Source organism: Melospiza melodia, chromosome 29, assembly GCF_035770615.1.
Source record: "Melospiza melodia melodia isolate bMelMel2 chromosome 29, bMelMel2.pri, whole genome shotgun sequence".
Classification (NCBI taxonomy): Eukaryota; Metazoa; Chordata; class Aves; order Passeriformes; family Passerellidae; genus Melospiza; species Melospiza melodia.
The window spans coordinates 899,642-917,203 of record NC_086222.1 but is presented as its reverse complement, the minus strand read 5'-3'; the positions used below and the strand labels follow the sequence as shown (position 1 = coordinate 917,203).

General features: G+C 66.7%; 4 protein-coding genes across 4 annotated transcripts; all 4 read left to right on the top strand.

Moving 5' to 3' along the window:
- The first annotated feature begins 2,091 nt into the window (after positions 1 to 2,091).
- APOA4 (apolipoprotein A4) lies at positions 2,092 to 3,936 on the top strand. The gene is made up of 4 exons (XM_063178369.1): positions 2,092 to 2,287; positions 2,422 to 2,488; positions 2,704 to 2,830; positions 2,928 to 3,936. The coding sequence occupies exons 2-4, from the start codon at positions 2,440 to 2,442 to the stop codon at positions 3,853 to 3,855; spliced, it is 1,104 nt and encodes a 367-aa protein (XP_063034439.1). The 5' UTR covers positions 2,092 to 2,287; positions 2,422 to 2,439; the 3' UTR covers positions 3,856 to 3,936.
- Positions 3,937 to 4,119: 183 nt separating this feature from the next.
- Positions 4,120 to 6,592, top strand: APOA5 (apolipoprotein A5). Its single transcript, XM_063178297.1, has 6 exons — positions 4,120 to 4,243; positions 4,412 to 4,655; positions 4,942 to 5,040; positions 5,260 to 5,315; positions 5,407 to 5,515; positions 5,629 to 6,592. The coding sequence occupies exons 1-6, from the start codon at positions 4,120 to 4,122 to the stop codon at positions 6,590 to 6,592; spliced, it is 1,596 nt and encodes a 531-aa protein (XP_063034367.1).
- A 93-nt stretch (positions 6,593 to 6,685) lies between these two features.
- Positions 6,686 to 10,557, top strand: ZPR1 (ZPR1 zinc finger). The gene is made up of 14 exons (XM_063178468.1): positions 6,686 to 6,814; positions 7,595 to 7,756; positions 7,889 to 7,979; positions 8,070 to 8,140; positions 8,324 to 8,410; positions 8,489 to 8,611; positions 8,693 to 8,746; positions 8,868 to 8,934; positions 9,123 to 9,193; positions 9,409 to 9,498; positions 9,581 to 9,691; positions 9,777 to 9,863; positions 9,958 to 10,023; positions 10,215 to 10,557. Exons 1-14 carry the CDS (start codon positions 6,686 to 6,688, stop codon positions 10,347 to 10,349), a joined length of 1,344 nt encoding a protein of 447 aa, XP_063034538.1. The 3' UTR covers positions 10,350 to 10,557.
- Positions 10,558 to 11,109: 552 nt separating this feature from the next.
- BUD13 (BUD13 homolog) lies at positions 11,110 to 16,903 on the top strand. The gene is made up of 11 exons (XM_063178403.1): positions 11,110 to 11,231; positions 11,504 to 11,594; positions 11,908 to 11,992; positions 12,136 to 12,187; positions 12,333 to 13,270; positions 13,649 to 13,743; positions 13,910 to 14,018; positions 14,412 to 14,550; positions 14,925 to 15,106; positions 15,416 to 15,497; positions 15,777 to 16,903. The coding sequence occupies exons 1-11, from the start codon at positions 11,110 to 11,112 to the stop codon at positions 15,868 to 15,870; spliced, it is 1,989 nt and encodes a 662-aa protein (XP_063034473.1). The 3' UTR covers positions 15,871 to 16,903.
- The last annotated feature ends 659 nt before the right edge of the window (positions 16,904 to 17,562 follow it).

Below are 17,562 nucleotides of genomic sequence, written 5' to 3'. Positions count from 1 at the left end.
TGCCCTGGACTGGTGATGGGTGCCCTGGGCTGGTGTGGGGAGCCCTGGGCTGGTGTGGGGAGCCCTGGGCTGGTGTGGGGTGCCCTGGGCTGGTGTGGGGAGCCCTGGGCTGGTGTGGGGAGCCCTGGGCTGGTGTGGGGAGCCCTGGGCTGGTGATGGGTGCCCTGGGCTGGTGTGGGGAGCCCTGGGCTGGTGATGGGTGCCCTGGGCTGGTGTGGGGAGCCCTGGGCTGGTGTAGGGAGCCTTTGAGTCCAGCTGTGCCCGAGGTGCAGCCGAGCTCAGCCCCACTCAGGGCGCTGGGTGTGTGGCACTGAATTTGCAGGAGTTTTTGGGAGCATCACCCGGCTCCTGCCACCCTGGGCACCCCGACACGGCCGTGTGCACCCCGGTGCTGGTGCCTGTCCCGGCCCCACCTCCCCCTGCGGGCAGCCCCCAGTGATGGCAGCACAGCGTTTGCATCAGCCCCGCTTTATTGACAACACCGCGACAGCGAGGAGGGGAGCCGGGGGTCCCCAGCCCCGACAGAGCCCGGGCAGCCCCCGGCGAGGCTACGGGGCCGGAGTCTTCTTCAGGAGCTCGGCCAGCTGCTCCTTGAGCCACAGCAGGCGCTGCTTGGCCAGCTCCGCGTTGTCCGACAGCCACTGCCTGCACCGAGGGAGAGAGGGCAGGGGAGGGCAGGGGGTCAGCGCGGGGCCCCGGCCGGGTCCCCCGGCACCGGGAACAGCGACGGGGACAGGGCGGGGGTTCGGGGGCACCTGGCCTGCTGCGCCGCCTCCGACTCCCGCACCCTGCTGAAGGCGTCCTTGGTCATGGCCGAGACTTTCTGCGCCAGCTCCTGCACCTTCTGCACCAGCGCCTTCGAGTCCTCGGGCGAGTCGGCCCCTGCAAGGGCGAGCCTGGTGGCACCGGGGGTCCCGCGGCTGTGCCCCCCGTGCGCCCCCATTGCCCTGAGCCCCCAGCCCTGCTCTGCGCAGCCCCCGGCCCTTACTTGCTCCCAGCGCCAGGACGGCCGCGCAGGCGAGCACGAACAGCAGCGACGCCTTCATGGCTGGGGAGAGAGCAGAGCGCACGGTGCGGGGCACGGGGGGGCACGGGGGTCCCGAGCCCGTCCCCTTCCCGGCCCGACCCTCGCCGGGGCTGTCCCCACTCACCTGTGCCGGGCTGTGGCGCGGGGCAGCCCCGGGCTCCCCCTTTATAGCCGCCCCACGGCCGCCCGGGGGATTCGTGCAAAGGTCAGGGCAGGGCGCGGGGGGGCTGCAGGGGCGCCGTGTCCGGCCAGCAGTTGGGAAACGCCGCGGGACGGAGCTGAGGGGCCCCGCGTGTCCGCGCGTGTGCGCACAGAGCGGGCCGTGGGCACACGCGTGTGCGCAGCCAGCCCGCTGCCCGCGGGGGCACAGCCCGGCCACGCGCGGCACAAGGGTGACATCCAGCGGCCCCGGGCACGGCCCGGGCACCGCGAGGCTCCTCGGACCTTGGCACCGCCGCTGCCTGGCGGGTCCCTGCCCTGCCGCCGTGCCCTTTGCCCGCAGGGACACACGGCCGCGGCCCCGCTGTGCCCGGGGCGGCTGGGCTGGGCCGGGGCTGCCCCCGGTGCGTGCCCAGAGCCCGATGCCCACGGCCGGGGGCACGCACGGGTCACAGCTGCATTCCCAGGCACCGCGGGGCTCCGGTGTCCTGCAGTGTCCTGGCCTTTCCTGTGCCCTGCAGTGTCCTGGCCTCTTCCTGTGCCAGGGCTCCTCCAGGAGCCCGGCTTGGGAAGGAGCGATGCCATCCCGCCTGTGCACGCCTCGTGTGTCCCCCAGCTCCATCACAGCGTCCCCCTGAGCCCGTGTCCTGCCCTGAGCCCGCGTCCTGCCCGCTGCCCGGCCGGTGGCAGAGCTGGGAGGTCCCTGCAGCATCCCCAGCTCCCCTGTCCTGTCACACTGCCACCCATCCCACACCCCCCCATCGCAGGTACTGCCCTGCCAGCGCTGACAGAGCCACTGCTGCCTCCGCAGAGCTCTGAGGTGTCCCCCAGCCCAGGCCCCTGTCCCCAGGAGGGGCTCGGTGTGTCCCCCAGCCCCGTCTGTCCCTGTCCCCCTGCTGGGGGCTGGCGGGGCCGCGGGTGATGTCAGGGCCCTGGGTGATGTCAGGCCTGCGCACACGTCAGGCACCTCCACGTTGTGACCGACTAAAGTCCAAGCCCTTGCTGTGTCACAGCCTGCGTGGAAGCTGCAGGAGCCCTCGGGCTGCATAAATAGTGCTGGGAGCTGCCGGCTCTGCAGCTACCGCGGCACTGGCAGCACAGGTGAGCGGGGCAGGGGCTGCAGGGAGCCTAAAGGGAGCCGGGAGAGAGCCTGGAGGGAGCCCGGCTCTCCATGGGCTCTGGCTGGGGGCTGCTGGTCCCGGGGCCTTCCCTCACCTCTCTCTGTGCTCCCGCAGGAGTCCCCAGCACTCAGGATGGCGCCCAAGGCGGCCGCCCTTGTCCTGGTTCTCCTGGCGATCTCAGGTGAGTGTTGTGCGGGTCCCTGGTGCCAGCAGGGCGGGGATGGCAGTGTCCCTGCTGTCCCCAGGGGAATGGGACTGTGCAGGTCCCTGGTGCCAGCAGGGCGGGGATGGCAGTGTCCCTGCTGTCCCTGGTGCCAGCAGAGAGGGGATGGCAGTGTCCCTGCTGTCCCCAGGGGAATGGGACTGTGTGAGCTCTGACCCCAGCTCCCCCTGCAGGCTCCCGGGCCGATGTGAACCCTGATGAGGTGGCCAGCGTGATCTGGAAGTACTTCACGGAGCTGGGCAGCAATGCCAAGGACACGGCGGAGCAGCTGCACCAGAGCGAGCTCAGCAAGCAGCTCAAGTGAGCCCAGCTGCGGGACCGGGGGGCTCGGGGGGCTCGGGGGGCGGGCAGGGCCCGGGGTGGGGCACACAGGCCCTGACGTGTCCCCTGTCCCCAGCACCCTGCTGAAGAGCAACCTGCAGAGCGTCAGCGCCTACGCCGAGGACCTGCAGCAGCGCCTGGAGCCCTTCGCCCTGGAGCTGCAGGCCAAGCTGGCGCAGGACTCGCAGCGCCTCAAGGAGCAGATCCAGCGGGAGCTGCAGGAGCTGCAGGCCAAGCTGGCGCCCTACGCCGACCAGGTGCACGAGCAGATCGGCACCAACATCCGGGAGCTGCGGGCCAGGATGGGCCCGTACGCCGAGGAGCTGCGCTCGCAGGTGGATCGCAGCGCCGGCGAGCTGCGGCAGGCGCTGGAGCCCTACGCGGCCGAGCTGCGGGAGCGCCTGCAGGACAACGCCGAGAGCGTGCAGGCCTCGCTGAGCCCCTACGCCGAGCGCCTGCAGCGGCAGATCGACGGCGGCGTGGAGGGCGTCAAGCAGCGGCTGTCGCCCGTGGCGGACGAGCTGAAGGCGCAGGTGGAGCAGAGCGTGGCCGAGCTGCGGCGCGGGCTCAGCCCCTACGCGCAGGAGGTGCGGGACGGGCTGGAGCGGCAGCTGCAGAGCCTGAGCGCGCAGATGGAGCGGGCGGCCGAGGAGCTGCGGGCCCGCCTGGCCGCCAGCTCCGAGGAGCTGCGAGCCCAGCTGAGCCCGCTGGCCCGGGAGCTGCGGGAGGCGGCGAGCGGCGACGCCGAGAGCCTGCGGCAGCGCCTGCAGCCCCTGGCGCAGCAGCTGGAGCAGCGCCTGGGCCAGAGCCTGGAGACCTTCCGGCAGCAGGCGGCTCCCTTCGGGGAGACCTTCGGGCAGCAGCTGGTGCAGCGGCTGGAGGAGATGCGCGGCAAGCTGGACTCGGGCGCGGCCGGCGTGGAGGATCACCTGGAGCTGCTGGAGAAGGAGGTGCGGGACAAGGTGGCCGCTTTCCTCAGCACCGCCGCGCCCCCGCAGGAATAAACCGCCCCGCCCTGCCAGCTACACACATTCCAAGCACTCTTGGCCGCTTGCAGTGGCACAAATAAATCTCCTTGTGATGCACGTGCTGCTCCGTGTCCGTCTTTCCTTCCCTGTCCGTCCTCCCCTGGGCTGGGGTACCTGGGACACCTCAGCTGCTCCGAGGGGGGAACATTACCCCGAATCTGGGCTCTGGGGTGGCAGGGCCAGGGAGCAGAGGTGGGGCCACCTGGGTGGGAGTGTCTGTGGCGGCAGCCAGGTGAGCCCATGGGCGAGCCCAGGCCGCGCTGTGCCCTCACACAGCCGGGACCCCACAGGGGACAGAGCCGCGGGGTACGGCCAAACATCCGCAGCGCGCTGGGGCCGCAGCGGCCACGAGGGGTGGGGATCGGTGGGTGGGGGACAGATCTGCCGGTGGGGCACAGATCTATGGAGGGGGACAGATCTGCGGGTGGGGGACAGATCTGCGGCTGGGGACACTCGCCTGGTCCCCGCAGCGCAGCAAGGGAGCTCGGCGGGTCACCAAGAGGGAAAGGGGACTGAGGCGCTCTGCCGGCAGGACGGCACAGGACGGGACGAGGTGAGCGCTGCCCGGAGCAGCCTCACGTGTCGCCGCAGGCCGTGCCGGGCAGGGACCGCGCGGACTTTGGTGCCGCAGCAGCGCTGCCGCCCCCTCGGCGCTTCACCCCGGCCTTGGCCCCGCGGCCCCGGTGCCCGGGCTCGTTCCCGGGAAGAACCGAGGCGGAAAGGAAAGGACACGAGCGCGGCGGGGACCGGCGGGAGCGCGGCCTCGGAAGGGGAAGGTGCGAGCCCGGCCCGCTGATCCCCGCCCGCCCCGCAGCGCCCGAGCCGGGCTCGCCCTCCCGCACCCGCCGCGGGGCTCGGGGCTCCCTTCGCGTCCCGGCGGGAGCGGCGCCGGTGTCCCCGTCCCCATCCCGTGCCGCGATCCCCGCGGGGTGCAGCGAGCGCCGCGGGCCAGGCCCAGCCCCGTCCCCCGAGCCCGGGGGGCAGCGGCCCCCAGGTCACCCGGCCGGACCTCCACGTTGTGTTTACACGGTGTGAGGTCCAAAACGCCTTCCCGTCCCAAAGCCGCCTTATCGGCCGCTCCTCGGCCGCCCCCCGAGCCTACATAAGGGCGGGCAGCGGCCGCCTCCGGCCGGGAGGGACGCGGGAGGCGACCCGGGCCAGGTGAGGGGCGGGGGGCTTTAAGTCTGTGCGGCCGGAGGAGCCGGGCGTGACTCCAGCGGGGCAGCAGCCGAGCTGTTCCGGGACCCACGGGTGTCATGGGGAACCGCAGGGGTTTTTAGGGAGCTGCGGGTGCCCAGGGGACCCCAGTTCATTGCGGGGAGCGGCGAGGGGCGCGCAGCCCCCGTGAGCACTCGGACGGCTCTGTCCCCTCTCCCGCAGCCCGAGCATGCTGCTGAAGGCCGCGCTGCTGCTCTCGCTGCTGGCCGCCTGCCCAGGTGGGTGCGGGCCCGGGCCGGGCTCAGGGGTCCCCCCGGGGGCTGCGGGGCAGCAGCAGCAGCAGCAGCGGCAGCGGCGCTCCCCCCGCAGTGCCCCCGGCCGAGGCGGCGCAGAGCGGGCTCTGGCGGTACCTGAGCCAGCTGACGGGGGACAAGGACAGCCTGGAGCGCGGCCACAGCAAGCTGGGCAGTGACAGCACGTGAGTGCCGCCCCGCTCCCCGCCGGGCAGGGCCCTGTGGGGGGGAACGGCGTTTATTAGGGTGCGGGGCACGGGGGGGCCACGGGGCGGTCACTCGGGGCTCTCCCGTGCAGGAACCTGAAGGAGAGCGTTCAGGATGGGCTCAGCTCCGTGGGGGGACTCCTGGAGAAGCTGTCCCCGCTGGGCAGGGGCCTGCAGCCCCCCCGGCTGGGGGAGGACCCGGGCAGCCTGCGCAAGGCCCTCCGCAGGGAGCTGGACAGCCTCCGCCTGCAGCTGTCCCCGTACGTGGACGAGGTGCACCAGCAGGTCGGCAGGCAGCTGGACGAGCTGCGGCAGCAGCTGCGGCCGCTCACGGAGGAGCTGCTGGACCAGGTGTCCCTGCGGGCCCGGGAGCTGCGGCGGCACCTGGTGCCCAGCCGGGAGGTGGCCGCGCAGCTCCTGGGCGGCGCCGACGAGCTGCAGCGCTTCGCGGCTCACTACGGCGACAAGATCGCCTTCCACACGGAGCAGGTGAAGGACATCTTCCGGCCGTACGCCGAGCGGCTGCTGAGCGAGATCCACCGCAACGTGCAGGAGCTGCACCGCGGCGTGGCCCCGCACGCCCGCGCCAGCCCCGAGCAGCTCAACCGGCACATCCAGGAGCTGTCGGCCAAGCTGGCCCGCAACGCGCGGGACCTGCACCGGCAGATCCAGCGGAACCTGGAGCAGCTCAAGGCCAAGCTGAGCCTGTACCCCGGCGGGGCCGCGGCCGCCCCGGGCCGCTCCCGGGAGGCGCTGGCGCGGGAGGTGCAGCGGCGCGTGGAGGAGTTCCGGCGGGACGCGTACGCGCAGATCCGGGCCTTCACCCGGGCGCTGGACCAGGAGACCGAGGAGATGCGGCTGAAGCTCAGCGCCCGCCCGGAGCCGCCCGAGGGGCCGCCGGACGCGCCGCCGCCGCCCGTGGAGGATCTGCGCGCCCGGCTGGACGCGCTGTGGCGGGAGCTGGCGCTGAGCCTGAGCGAGCGGGGCGGGGAGGGCCCCGGGGAAGGCCCCGCGGGGGATCCCGGGGAAGGTGGCGGGGGGGATCCCGGGCGCTGAACCCCAATAAAGGCGCCGCCATCGCGGCCCGCGCGCGTCACGTGATCCGCCCGAGCCGCGTGAGCCGTGACGTCATCGCCCCGCGCCACCGGCATGTCGGCCCTCGGGGCCACCGCGGCGGCGGCCGCGCCCGCCGGGGCCCTGTTCCGGCCCCTGAGCGCCGAGGACGGCGAGCAGCAGCCGGCAGAGATCGAGTCCCTGTGCATGAACTGCTTCCGCAACGTGAGGGGCCCCCGGGGGCCGGCCAGCGGCGGCCTGCGGGGACTGGGGGGCACCGGGGCCTGCGGGGGCCCAGGGAGAGCAGGACGGGGGCACAGGGGCCCTGGCCGGGATAGGGGACAGGGGACTGGGTGAGAGCAGGACCGGGGCCTGCGGGGCTGGGAGGGTACAGGGGGCAGGGGTAGAGCAGGACAGCGGTACAGGGGACTGAGGGAGAGCAGGACAGGGGTGTGCAGGGACTGGGGGGCACCGGGGCCTGCGGGGGCCCAGGGAGAGGAGGACAGGGGCACAGGGGCCCTGGCTGGTACAGCGGACAGGGGGAGAGCAGGACAGGGGCACAGCGGCCCTGGCTGGGATAGGGGACAGGGGGAGAGGAGGACAGGGGCACAGGGGACTGGGGGAGAGCAGGACAGGGGTGTGCGGGGACTGGGGGGCACGAGGGGTCTGTGGGGTCACGGGGAGAGCAGGACAAGGGGTGTGAGGGGCCAGGGCTGGTACGGGGTCTGTGGGGTCAGGGGATGCACACCTGTGTGGGCCGGGATCGGGGTGGGCAGGGGCTGCTGGGGGGTCCCGGTGGGGGCAGGAGCGAGGAAGGACCTGCGGGGGGCCACAGCTGCTCTCGGCGTAGGGGGCGCTGAGAGGGGTTTCCAGGAGCTCCTGGGGGCTGAGGGAAGGGTTTGTGGGGCAGGCTGGGGAGGGACAGGGACCTGCCCGTGCTGGAGGTGCTGTCAGGGCCATGGCCCCAGGCTCGGGTTCCCACAAAGCCCCTCGCTGCCCCCGCAGGGAGTGACCCGGCTCCTGCTCACCAGGATCCCCTTCTTCAAGGAGATCATTGTCAGCTCCTTCTCGTGCCCCAGCTGCTCCTGGTCCAACACGGAGATCCAGGCGGCGGGCAGGATCCAGGAGCAGGGCGTGCGCTACACCCTGGCCGTCACCTCCCGCCAGGTGGGCACCGCCCTGCCCTGCCCTGCTCTGCCCTGCCCTGCTGAGGCCCAGCACCTGCACATCCCTGCAGGAACGGCTCTGGGGCCCCCCTGTGTGCCAGGGGAGGCTCAGGCTGCTCCCTGCTCTGTGCAGGACATGAACAGGGAGGTGGTGAAGACCGACTGTGCCTCAGCCCGAATCCCAGAGCTGGACTTTGAGGTGCCTGCCTTCAGCCAGAAGGGAGGTGGGTGAACGGGGCAGTGCCTGGGGGGCTCCTGGGGGTCCCTGGGGTCTGTTTGCGGTGTTGTCAGCTCTGTGTTCTTGCCTTGCCAAGTGCTCACCACCATCGAGGGCATCATTGACAGAGCTGTGGCAGGCCTGGAGCAGGACCAGCCCGCCCGCAGGGTAAGGCTGGAGAGGGGAACTCCTCAGGATGGAGAGTGCTTGGGGTGTCCATCCCCTGCCCCTGGTGCGCCCAGGGCTGCTGGGGACAGCTCTGGCTGTGCCACAGCCACCTCTGCCAGCAGCTGAGCCCCACCTTGGGGCGTCCCCATTTTAAGGGCTCTGTGGTTCCGTGTCCCCTTCCAGGCAACAGACCCAGAGGTGGCCAGGAAGATAGACGAGTTCATTGGGAAACTGAGGCAGCTGAAGGAAGTCAGCTCCCCCTTCACCTTTGTGAGTGCTCAGGGCAGGGCAGGCCTGGCAGGGGGGGCTGCAGGGAGGGCAGCTCCCTCAGGGCTCCTTGTCCTGCAGATCCTGGACGACCCCTCTGGGAACAGCTTCGTGGAGAACCCGCGGGCGCCGCAGCGGGACGAGGCCCTGCAGGTCACTCACTACAGGAGGAGCCCGCAGCAGTGTGCCCTGCTGGGCCTGCAGGTGCCTGCAGCAGCCCCTGCTCCTTGTCCTGCTCCCCGGAGCCCCAGCAGGGAGCAGGAGCTGACTCTGCTGCCCTTGCAGGGAGAGGAGGTGGACGCGACGCCGCCGGATGCTGCCGAGGACCTGAGGGACGAGGTGGGGGCTGCTGCGGTGTCAGGGACGCTCAGGGACACCCAGGGCAGCTGCAGTGTCAGGGACACCCAGGGCAGCTGCCCTGGGCTGGCTGGCACCTTCAGGCTGCCCCTTCCCTCCCCAGGTGCTGCAGTTCAACACCAACTGCCCCGAGTGCAACGCCCCGGCCAGCACCAACATGAAGTTAGTGCGTATCCTTGCTCAGGGCTGGGGGCTCTGCGTGCCTGGGCTCTCCCTGCTGCTCCACAGGCCTGAGGCAGCTCTCAGCTGGGGCCTGCTGGGCTGCAGAACTGTCTCAGGGCTGCTCACAGCTCCCCTCAGAGGGGTCCTGCCGTCCCTCGGCTGCTGCTTGGATGTTTGCCTTGACTCTCTGGCCCAGAAATCCCCCACTTCAAGGAAGTGATTATCATGGCCACCAACTGTGACTCCTGTGGGCACAGGACCAACGAGGTGAGCTGGGCAGAGGGCAGCGAGTGGAGCTCTGTGCCTGTGTCCCTGAGCTCTGCTCCCCACCTGGGCTGCTGGGAGGGAGAGACTGCACTGGGGGCTATCTGCTGGCTGCTGAGGCCACTGTCCCAGCTGTGGAGAGGCCTCTGGGCTGCTGGGCTGAGCCTGTTAAAGCACAGGGGAGGGCTGGGTGTCAGCTCACTGCCAGCTGTTCCCAGGTGAAGTCTGGAGGAGCCATTGAGGCACAGGGCACCAGGATCACCCTCAGGATCACGGACCCTTCTGACATGACACGGGATATCCTGAAGGTGCAGCGCCCAGGGTCCCTGACCTGTCCTGCTGGGGGGTGTGGGGGCCCAGCACGGGCTCACGGGGGTCTCTCCTCCGCAGTCAGAGACGTGCAGCGTGGAGATCCCCGAGCTGGAGTTTGAGCTGGGCATGGGAGCGCTGGGGGGCAAGTTCACCACGCTGGAGGGGCTGCTGAAGGACATCCGGGACCTGGTGAGTGCTGCTGGGGGGCTCAGCCCCCTGGCTGGCCCTGCTGGGGGGGCTGGCTGCCTCACAGCTGCCTCACCTGCCCTTGCAGGTGGAGAAGAACCCCTTCACCCTGGGGGACAGCTCCACGGCCAGCAGGACAGGGAAGCTGCAGGAGTTCATTGGGAAGCTGCAGGACGTGAGTTTGCTCCGGGTTGTCCGTGCTCTGCACGGGTGCGGGAGGTGCTGAAGGAGTAGGAGGAGCCTTAATGGGATGTGCTGTGTTCCTGCAGATCATAGAGGGGAAGGCCCAGGCTCACTTCATCATGGACGACCCTGCAGGCAACAGCTACCTTCAGGTACAGCCCCGAGCCCTCGGGCTCCGTGGGCACTTTGGGGGGTTCATTTCCCTGGCACGTGGTGGCAGTGGGGGTCCCATTGGAGCTCTGGGCACCAGCAGATGCTGGAAGCCCTGCTGGCTTTGTGGGGGTGCCCAGGGCACCCAGCCTGGGGCACAGGGGAGTGCAGGAGCTGTGCCCTGTCCCCACAGAACGTGTACGCCCCGGAGGAGGACCCGGAGCTGAGCGTGCAGCGCTACGAGCGCACCTTTGAGCAGAACGAGGAGCTGGGCCTGAACGACATGAGGACAGAGGGCTACGAGGCAGAGCCGGCCTCGGGCCGGTAGCGGGGCCAGCCCAGCCCTGCCGCCCCCTGCCCCAGCTGGGACCAGGACCTGTGTGGGGCCAGGGCTCCTGTGCCCTTCCTGGGCCAGGGAGCTGCTCCTGCCCGCAGCAGGGGCTCGGGGCCTCCCCGCGGAGCTGTGCCGTGAGCCGCTGCTGCTGCTGACTTGGGGCACGGGGTGGCTCCCCAATAAAGCTGATTGAAAACGCTGATGGAGTCGTGTCCTCCTGCTGCTCCGTTCATAACCGCGACTGCCGCCTGGCCACGCCCACGGCCCCGCCCGCAGTTCCATTTATGGCATTGGCTGCCGTTTGGACACGCCTACAGCCCCACCCTCTGCGCCATTTATGGTATTGGCTGACCACACCTACAGCCCCGCCCACAGCTCCATTTATGGCATTGGCTGCCGTTTGGACACGCCTACAGCCCCGCCCTCTACTCCATTTATGGTATTGGCTGACCACACCTATAGCCCCGCCTCCGCCCCATTTATGGTATTGGCTGACCACGCCCTCAGCCCCGCCCCCGCTCCATTTATGGCATTGACATTTGACCCCACCTAAAGCTCCGCCCCTACTGCATTTATGTCATCGCACCGCTTGGCCACGCCCCCGGCCACCGTCCGCTCCATTTTTGTCCTTTCCGTGGCCTGGCCACGCCCATCCCGCTACAACTCCATGTATGGCAGTGGCCACGCCCATCTCAGCCCGCCGCGCTCAGGCCCCGCCCCTTCCGCCGGCGCCGCCGTTTTGCGTCAGAGCGCGATGGCGGCGCCGGGGCTGTCGAAGGCCGAGTACCTGCGGCGGTACCTGAGCGGCCCCGCCGAGCCCGGCCCGCCCCGCCGCCGCCGCCGGAGGAAACCGCCGGGCGGCACCGCCAGGGGCGGGTGAGTCCCGGGGAAAGGGGGGCAGCAGGCGCGGCCCTGTGCGCTGCCCGGCCTTGGGAACCGCCCGAGCGCACCGCCCCGAAACCCCCGCTCCGAACCGAGCCCCAAGACCCCTTGGTCGGGATCCTCCCCGGGGTTGCCCCGTCGCGGATCCCCCGGTCCCCCCGGGCTGCCCCGCCGCAGATCCCCCGGTCTCCTCGAGCCCCCGGTACTGCCCCGCCGCGGATCCCCCCGTCCCCACGGGCCCTGACCGTGCCTCTCCCCGCTGCCAGCATGCGGATCGTGGATGACGATGTGAGCTGGAACAGCATCGCCGCCGCCCCGGAGAAGGAGGAGGAGGAAGACGAAGGGGACATGCCTGTGGTGAGCGGGGAGCCCCGGCAGACACCCTCAGTCTGCTCTGGCGCTCACCTCGTGTCTCCCTTGGGGAGGAACTCGCTGGAGCGCCTCTCCCTGCCCTGTTGGGGCGGGTTCTGCCTCGGGGGTGGGCACACACCTGCAGGAAGGAGGGAGCTCCCTGCGGATCCTGGCAGCCCGTGCTCTGCGGGCCAGCACGGGGCTCTGTGCTCCGGAACCGCTGCTGGAGCAGGGCACAGGGACTGGCACTGCTGCTGCCATGTGGGCAGTGGGAGCTGTCCCTTTTGCTGAGCCCCTGGTGCTCGCTGCGTGTTTGCAGGTGGCAGAGTTCATTGATGAGCGCCCCGAGGAGGTGAAGCTCATGGAGGAATTCCGAACAAACTCCAAATGGAAGCTCCTGGGAGGTGAGAACAGCCCCTTCCACCCTGTCTCCTAATGCCTGGTTTCTCCAAACCATGATGCAAGTTCAAAATAACCCTGGAGGTGCTGGAGGGCTGCTGGGCTGTGCAGAGCCCTAGTAATGGTGGTTGCAATTGTTTTCCCTCAGATGAGGACTCACAGAGTTCGGATGTGTCGGGATCTGCCAAGTCTGCCTCGAGGTATGGGGGTTTAGTGCTGGGGCTCAGGGCTGCAGCACCCCAATGAACCCACCTTCACAAGCTGTTCCCAGCTCTGGGGCCCTGCTGTGTTTCCAGACAAGCCAGGCACGAAGGGAGCTCACTGTCACCTTCTCTGCCCTCACAGGCGGCGGCGCCACGACTCCCCAGAGCCCTCGGCCCCAGCAGGGAAACACAACGGCTCCCTGGGGCAGTCTGCTCCCAGGAGACAGAGACACGACAGCCCTGATGTGTCCCCTCCCAGGAGACAGAGACACGACACCCCTGACCCATCCCCTCCCAGGAGACAGAGACACGACACCCCTGACCCATCCCCTCCCAGGAGACAGAGACATGATACCCCTGACCCATCCCCTCCCAGGAGACAGAGGCACGACACCCCTGACCCATCCCCTCCCCGGAGACAGAGACACGACGCCCCTGATGTGTCCCCTCCCAGGAGACAGAGGCATGACACCCCTGACCCAACCCCTCCCAGGAAACAGGGACGTGACACCCCTGACCCATCCCCTCCCCGGAGACAGAGACACGACACCCCTGACCCATCCCCTCCCCGGAGGCACCGTCACAACACACCGGACTCGTCACCTCCCAAAAAGCAGCGTTGTGACACCCCAGATCTGTCACCTCCCCGGCGGCGGCGGCGTCACGATACCCCCGACCCCTCCCCTCCCAGGAGACAGAGACATGACACGCCAGACTTGTCACCTCCCAGGAGACGACGTCCTGGCACCCCAGATCTGTCACCTCCTCGACGGCGACAGCGTCACGATACCCCCGACCCATCTCCTCCCAGGAGACAGAGGCACGACACCCCAGATCTGTCCCCTCCCAGGAGACAGAGACATGACACCCCAGATCTGTCCCCTCCCCGGAGGCAGAGGCACGACACCCCAGATCTGTCCCCTCCCAGGAGGCAGAGGCACGACACCCCAGATCTGTCCCCTCCCAGGAGACAGAGACATGACACCCCAGATCTGTCCCCTCCCCGGAGGCAGCGTCAGGATTTGTCACCTCGCAGAGAGAAGCCGGGGTCCCCGAGCGGGAGGAAGAGCAGAACGAAAGGTGAGCGTCACACGCTGTGTCCTGGGGACCTGCTGGGATCCACACTGCCAGGTGAGTGCTGGGGGCTGCTGCTCCACTGGCACAGCTGGCACAGCTGGCAGTGTCTGTCCCTGTGGGCACAGCTGGGTTGTATTTGTGCACAGCTGGGTGAGAGTTCGGCCAGCCTGCAGTGCCTCAGCTGCAGCTTGGGCTGTGTGCACCTGAGCGTGCTCCTCCTGGGGCAATCAGCAGCCCCTCACTCTGATTTCTCTCCTCCAGGATGGGCAATCAGCAGCCCCTCACTCTGATTTATCTCCTCCTGGGGCAATCAGCAGCCCCTCACTCTGATTTGTCTTCTGGGGGAGTCAGCAGCCCCTCAGTCTGATTTATCTCTTCCAGGACGGGCTTCTCCCACCCAGAGGGACCAGCAGAGGTCACGGAGCCCCCCGGAGCACTCCCCACACCACCGGGATGCCAAGGGCTCTCCCAAGAAGGTAAAGGTTGTCTCTTTCCCTTCCAGCTGTGGAAATCCAATGCTTGACAAGCTGAGGGATTCTTGGCTCTAACAGGGCTGTCCCTGCCCTGTCCCTGTGGTTTGGGTCACCCCTCGTTCTGGCTGCCCCTCTCAGCCAGCTGTAATGGGATTTGTGTGTGCTCCAGGCTAGCACCATGTCATCTGGAGCCAAAGCGGGCCTGGTGTCGGCCGATGTGCTGCAGAGGGAGAAGCAGGAGCTCAAGAAGCACGAGAGGAGCACCAGGCACCTGGAAGGTGGGAGTGGAACAGCCCAAGCCACAGCTCACTCCTCTGCTCTGTCAGGCCCTGGCACTGGGATGCTGCTGGGAGCATCCCTGAGGAGCTGCAGCTGGACACACTGCTGGAAACCTTGGCCAGGGTCTCTGTTCCACTTGGGGATTTCAGAGCAATGCCAGGGAGGTCACAGGAAGTGGGAAATGCTTCTCTGCGAGTCTGAGGGAGCTGATGGATAGTGAGAGCTCAGGGTCTGTGTGGGGCAGCAGGGAGGTCTGAGATCCTGCCTGTATTTGGGTGGCAGGCTCTTTGGGAGATTAGGACAAGCAGAAGAGAAGTCCCAGTTAGTCATTGAATTGTCTGGAGATGATAAAATGTTCCAGAATTGTGACTTGAGGCATGTGTCCCCTCCAGAGGAATCCCGGAACGCTCAGACCGTGTTCCGAGACAAGTCCGGCCGCAAGAGGAACCTGGCCCAGGAGCAGCTGGAGCAGAGGCTGAAGGCTGAGGCAGAGGCCAAGAGGGAAGAGCAATATGCCAAGTGGGGAAAAGGGTGAGGAAAGGACTCCAAAGCACATTCCTTGGGCCTCCCATGTCCTGCTGTTAGTTTGGGTCTGCTGCCAGACTGGTGGTGTGCTCTGAGGTTGAGCCTGGGACCAGCGCGTGTTCCACGTGTGTGAAAGCCCTTCCTGTGCTGGAGGTGCTTTGGGAATGCTGAAAGCCCTTCCTGTGCTGGAGGTGCTTGGGGAATGCTGAAAACCCTTCCTGTGCTCGAGGTGCTTTGGGAATGCTGAAAACCCTTCCTGTGCTGGAGGTGCTTTGGGAATGCTGCACGGCAGTGGGGATTGAGGGTGTGACCCCTCCTGCACACTGAACCACTCCCAAGGAGCAATGGCTGGGGTTTGGGTGACACAGTGTGTTTCCCAGGCTGGCACAGGAGAGGCAGCAGCAGCAGAACGTGGAGGATGCAGTCAAGGAGATGCAGAAGCCCTTGGCCCGTTACATCGATGACCAGGACCTGGACCGAATGCTGAGGGAGCAGGAGAGGGAAGGAGACCCCATGGCTGCTCTCATCAAGAAGAGGAAGGCCAAGGAGAACAAGGAGAAAGGTTTGCCCCTGGAACACACCTGTTTAGGGTGTCAGCAGTGCAGAAATGCAGCTGCTGTTCAGTAAACAGCCAGGGGGACTTGTGGACCCTCTGGAGTTCCTGGCCTGTTACCAGGAGCAGTTGCATGAGTTGTTAGCTGGGAGGGCAGGCCCTGCTGACTGAGGACTCAGCACTTTGTCACAGTGAACCCCTGGCAGCTGGAGCTGGCTGCCAGGAGCCTCTGCTCTCTACCTGCAGAACCTCCTGGGTGGGTGACGATGTGGCCCCCTGGCTGTGCTGAACACAGCTCCTCTGCTCTTTGTGTTCCAGAAAAACCCAGGTACAAGGGACCAGCACCTCCCCTCAACAGGTTCAACATCTGGCCCGGGCACCGCTGGGACGGTGTGGACAGGTAATGTTCCTGTTGGAATAACAGTGACAATAAAGGAGTTCTGCTTCAGGGCATTGCCAGTTATGGGGTGAGTGAGGGGGTGGCACTGGAAGGTTGAATGGGTGCGGTTAGTAGCGGGTGATGGCACAGATGGGACAAGGGAGGTGAGGCACTTCAGAGGCATCTGCTCTCGGTAAGCACAGGTCCAGGTGGAGACTGAGCCAGGGTGAATCAGGGCAGAGGTTGCAGGGCTCAGGAGAGCTGATGGCAGCAGCTGCTGTCACTGGGTGTCCCTTGCAGGTCCAACGGCTTCGAGCAGCAGCGCTTCGCCCGCATTGCCAACAAGAAGGCAGTGCAGGAGCTGGCCTACAAGTGGAGCGTGGAGGACATGTAGGGACAGCTCCTGCAGTGCCCCACAGGCACCACCTCTGCACAGCGCCCAGGAGTGGCCTGCTCTCCCTGCAGCCAGCCCTGTGCTCAGATTCAGCTGCCCGCTGGCCATCTCCTGAGAGGCCAGGCTGGATTTCCTGGCAGCCAGAGCCTCCAGCTCCATGAGAGGACACCGTTTCTCGTTTGTTTTCTAACAAACTTCTGTTCTACACCAAATGACTTCTGAGGGCAGCTTCCAAGTCTTCAGGTGTCCTAAATCTCAGGTGCAAATCTGCTGAACACTTGGGCTTGGGAGAGTTACCCTCGTGCTGTGGGTCAGTCTGCTCCAGAACTCAGGTTAAGTGGAACTTCTGAACTTCTGTCAAGTTTATGCAGTTACTTTGCCATGTAGATCCCAGAGTCACCAACGTGCAGGAAAGTTCAAACTCAGCTTCTCCTGACCCTGTGCAAGCAGGAAACTGGGCAGGGAATGCTGTGGCACTAGAAGTGCTGCATTGGGCAGCAAGATCTTCAGGAGCCTCAGCAGTTCTGCAGGGCTCCATTTCCAGTGGAAGTAAATGCGTGGAGAGTTAGGACTTAAGACCTGGAATTGCTTCCCTCACAGTTTGGAGCAGCTGCTCCCCCCAGACCCCTCTGGGTTTGGGGCTGATCTCAGCACTTGGCTCGCTCCAGTGGGAGGTGTAACAACCCTGGGATCAGATTTGTCTGTCTCAGAGCTTCCCTCAATCCCTGTGTGCCAGAAAGCACTTGTGGAAATAAATACAGTTGTTCTTGCTGAGGTCCCAGGGAGCAGGAATGAATGCAGCAGCAGTTTCCATGGAGATGTCTTGGCTGCAGCAGTGCAGGGCAGGGCAGGATCGCCCTTTCCAGGGATTCTCCAGCCCTGGGAGGGCTGTGGGTGGGAGGGACAGCAGCACAGTGTGCTCTGGAGTGCCAGACTCTTGGGACTTCCCTGCTTTTCATCCCTGTGTCGCATTTCCAGCAGCCCTGGAATTGGTGTGTTCACCTGTAAATAAACCCTTTCTTTTTTTACTTGATTCTGCGTGCTGGTGCTTTTTCCAAGGCAGCTGAACCATTGCCAGCCCTGCTGCACCTGCTGGGCAGGAGATGGTTTGGAGCAGGGGGTGCTGGTGTGAGGTGGCAGCACGTTTCCAGGCAGCTGTTTCCAGTTGTGATTCCCCCTTCTGTCACCAAGGCTCTGTTCCATTCCCCCCTGTAACCTGAGGCAGCTGCAGCCTCCACAAGAGCAGTTCCACTTGACACATTCGTTTTTGCTCTCACTTAATCTGAGTGCTGCTGGAGATGTGAAGAACCTGCTGTGGAATGATTGGATTCGCCCTGGTGGGCAGAGCTGGATGCTGCTTCCTTCCCCACCTGCCTGGTGACAGTGGCTGCTCTTGCAGAGCCACAGCTGCCAGCAGCTGCCTCGTGCCACTCTTGGGACTGTGGGCTGCTCTTAAGGAGGAAAAGCACTTTTAAATGCTGCTACTAAACAAAATGTGCTGAAAATGGCATCAGGTTCTGCTCTTGCAGCTGACTTGGAAGGCTGGGGTTTTAAAATTTTAGAGGCACTGCCCTGGGGGCCTCCTTGTTCATCACAATGCTGCATTTCTACATCTGTTACTTGTTTGCTAGCAGATATTGTACTTTTAAGAGATATCCGTGAGGAAAGGGGGGCTCACGTGGTGAACACCTC

Bases quoted from the DNA above. Each gene is read 5' to 3' on its own strand.
- APOA5 (XM_063178297.1), top strand. From the start codon at position 4,120: ATGGGCGAGCCCAGGCCGCGCTGTGCCCTCACACAGCCGGGACCCCAC. The intron at 4,656-4,941 runs GTGCGAGCCCGG...CCCGTCCCAAAG, and splicing joins CGCGGCCTCGGAAGGGGAAG to CCGCCTTATCGGCCGCTCCT. The intron at 5,041-5,259 runs GTGAGGGGCGGG...CCTCTCCCGCAG, and splicing joins CGGGAGGCGACCCGGGCCAG to CCCGAGCATGCTGCTGAAGG.
- BUD13 (XM_063178403.1), top strand. From the start codon at position 11,110: ATGGCGGCGCCGGGGCTGTCGAAGGCCGAGTACCTGCGGCGGTACCTG. The intron at 14,019-14,411 runs GTGGGAGTGGAA...TGTCCCCTCCAG, and splicing joins GAGCACCAGGCACCTGGAAG to AGGAATCCCGGAACGCTCAG. The intron at 15,498-15,776 runs GTAATGTTCCTG...TGTCCCTTGCAG, and splicing joins CGCTGGGACGGTGTGGACAG to GTCCAACGGCTTCGAGCAGC.
- APOA4 (XM_063178369.1), top strand. From the start codon at position 2,440: ATGGCGCCCAAGGCGGCCGCCCTTGTCCTGGTTCTCCTGGCGATCTCA. The intron at 2,489-2,703 runs GTGAGTGTTGTG...CTCCCCCTGCAG, and splicing joins GGTTCTCCTGGCGATCTCAG to GCTCCCGGGCCGATGTGAAC. The intron at 2,831-2,927 runs GTGAGCCCAGCT...CCCTGTCCCCAG, and splicing joins GAGCTCAGCAAGCAGCTCAA to CACCCTGCTGAAGAGCAACC.
- ZPR1 (XM_063178468.1), top strand. From the start codon at position 6,686: ATGTCGGCCCTCGGGGCCACCGCGGCGGCGGCCGCGCCCGCCGGGGCC. The intron at 7,980-8,069 runs GTGGGTGAACGG...TGCCTTGCCAAG, and splicing joins TGCCTTCAGCCAGAAGGGAG to TGCTCACCACCATCGAGGGC. The intron at 8,411-8,488 runs GTGAGTGCTCAG...CTTGTCCTGCAG, and splicing joins TCAGCTCCCCCTTCACCTTT to ATCCTGGACGACCCCTCTGG.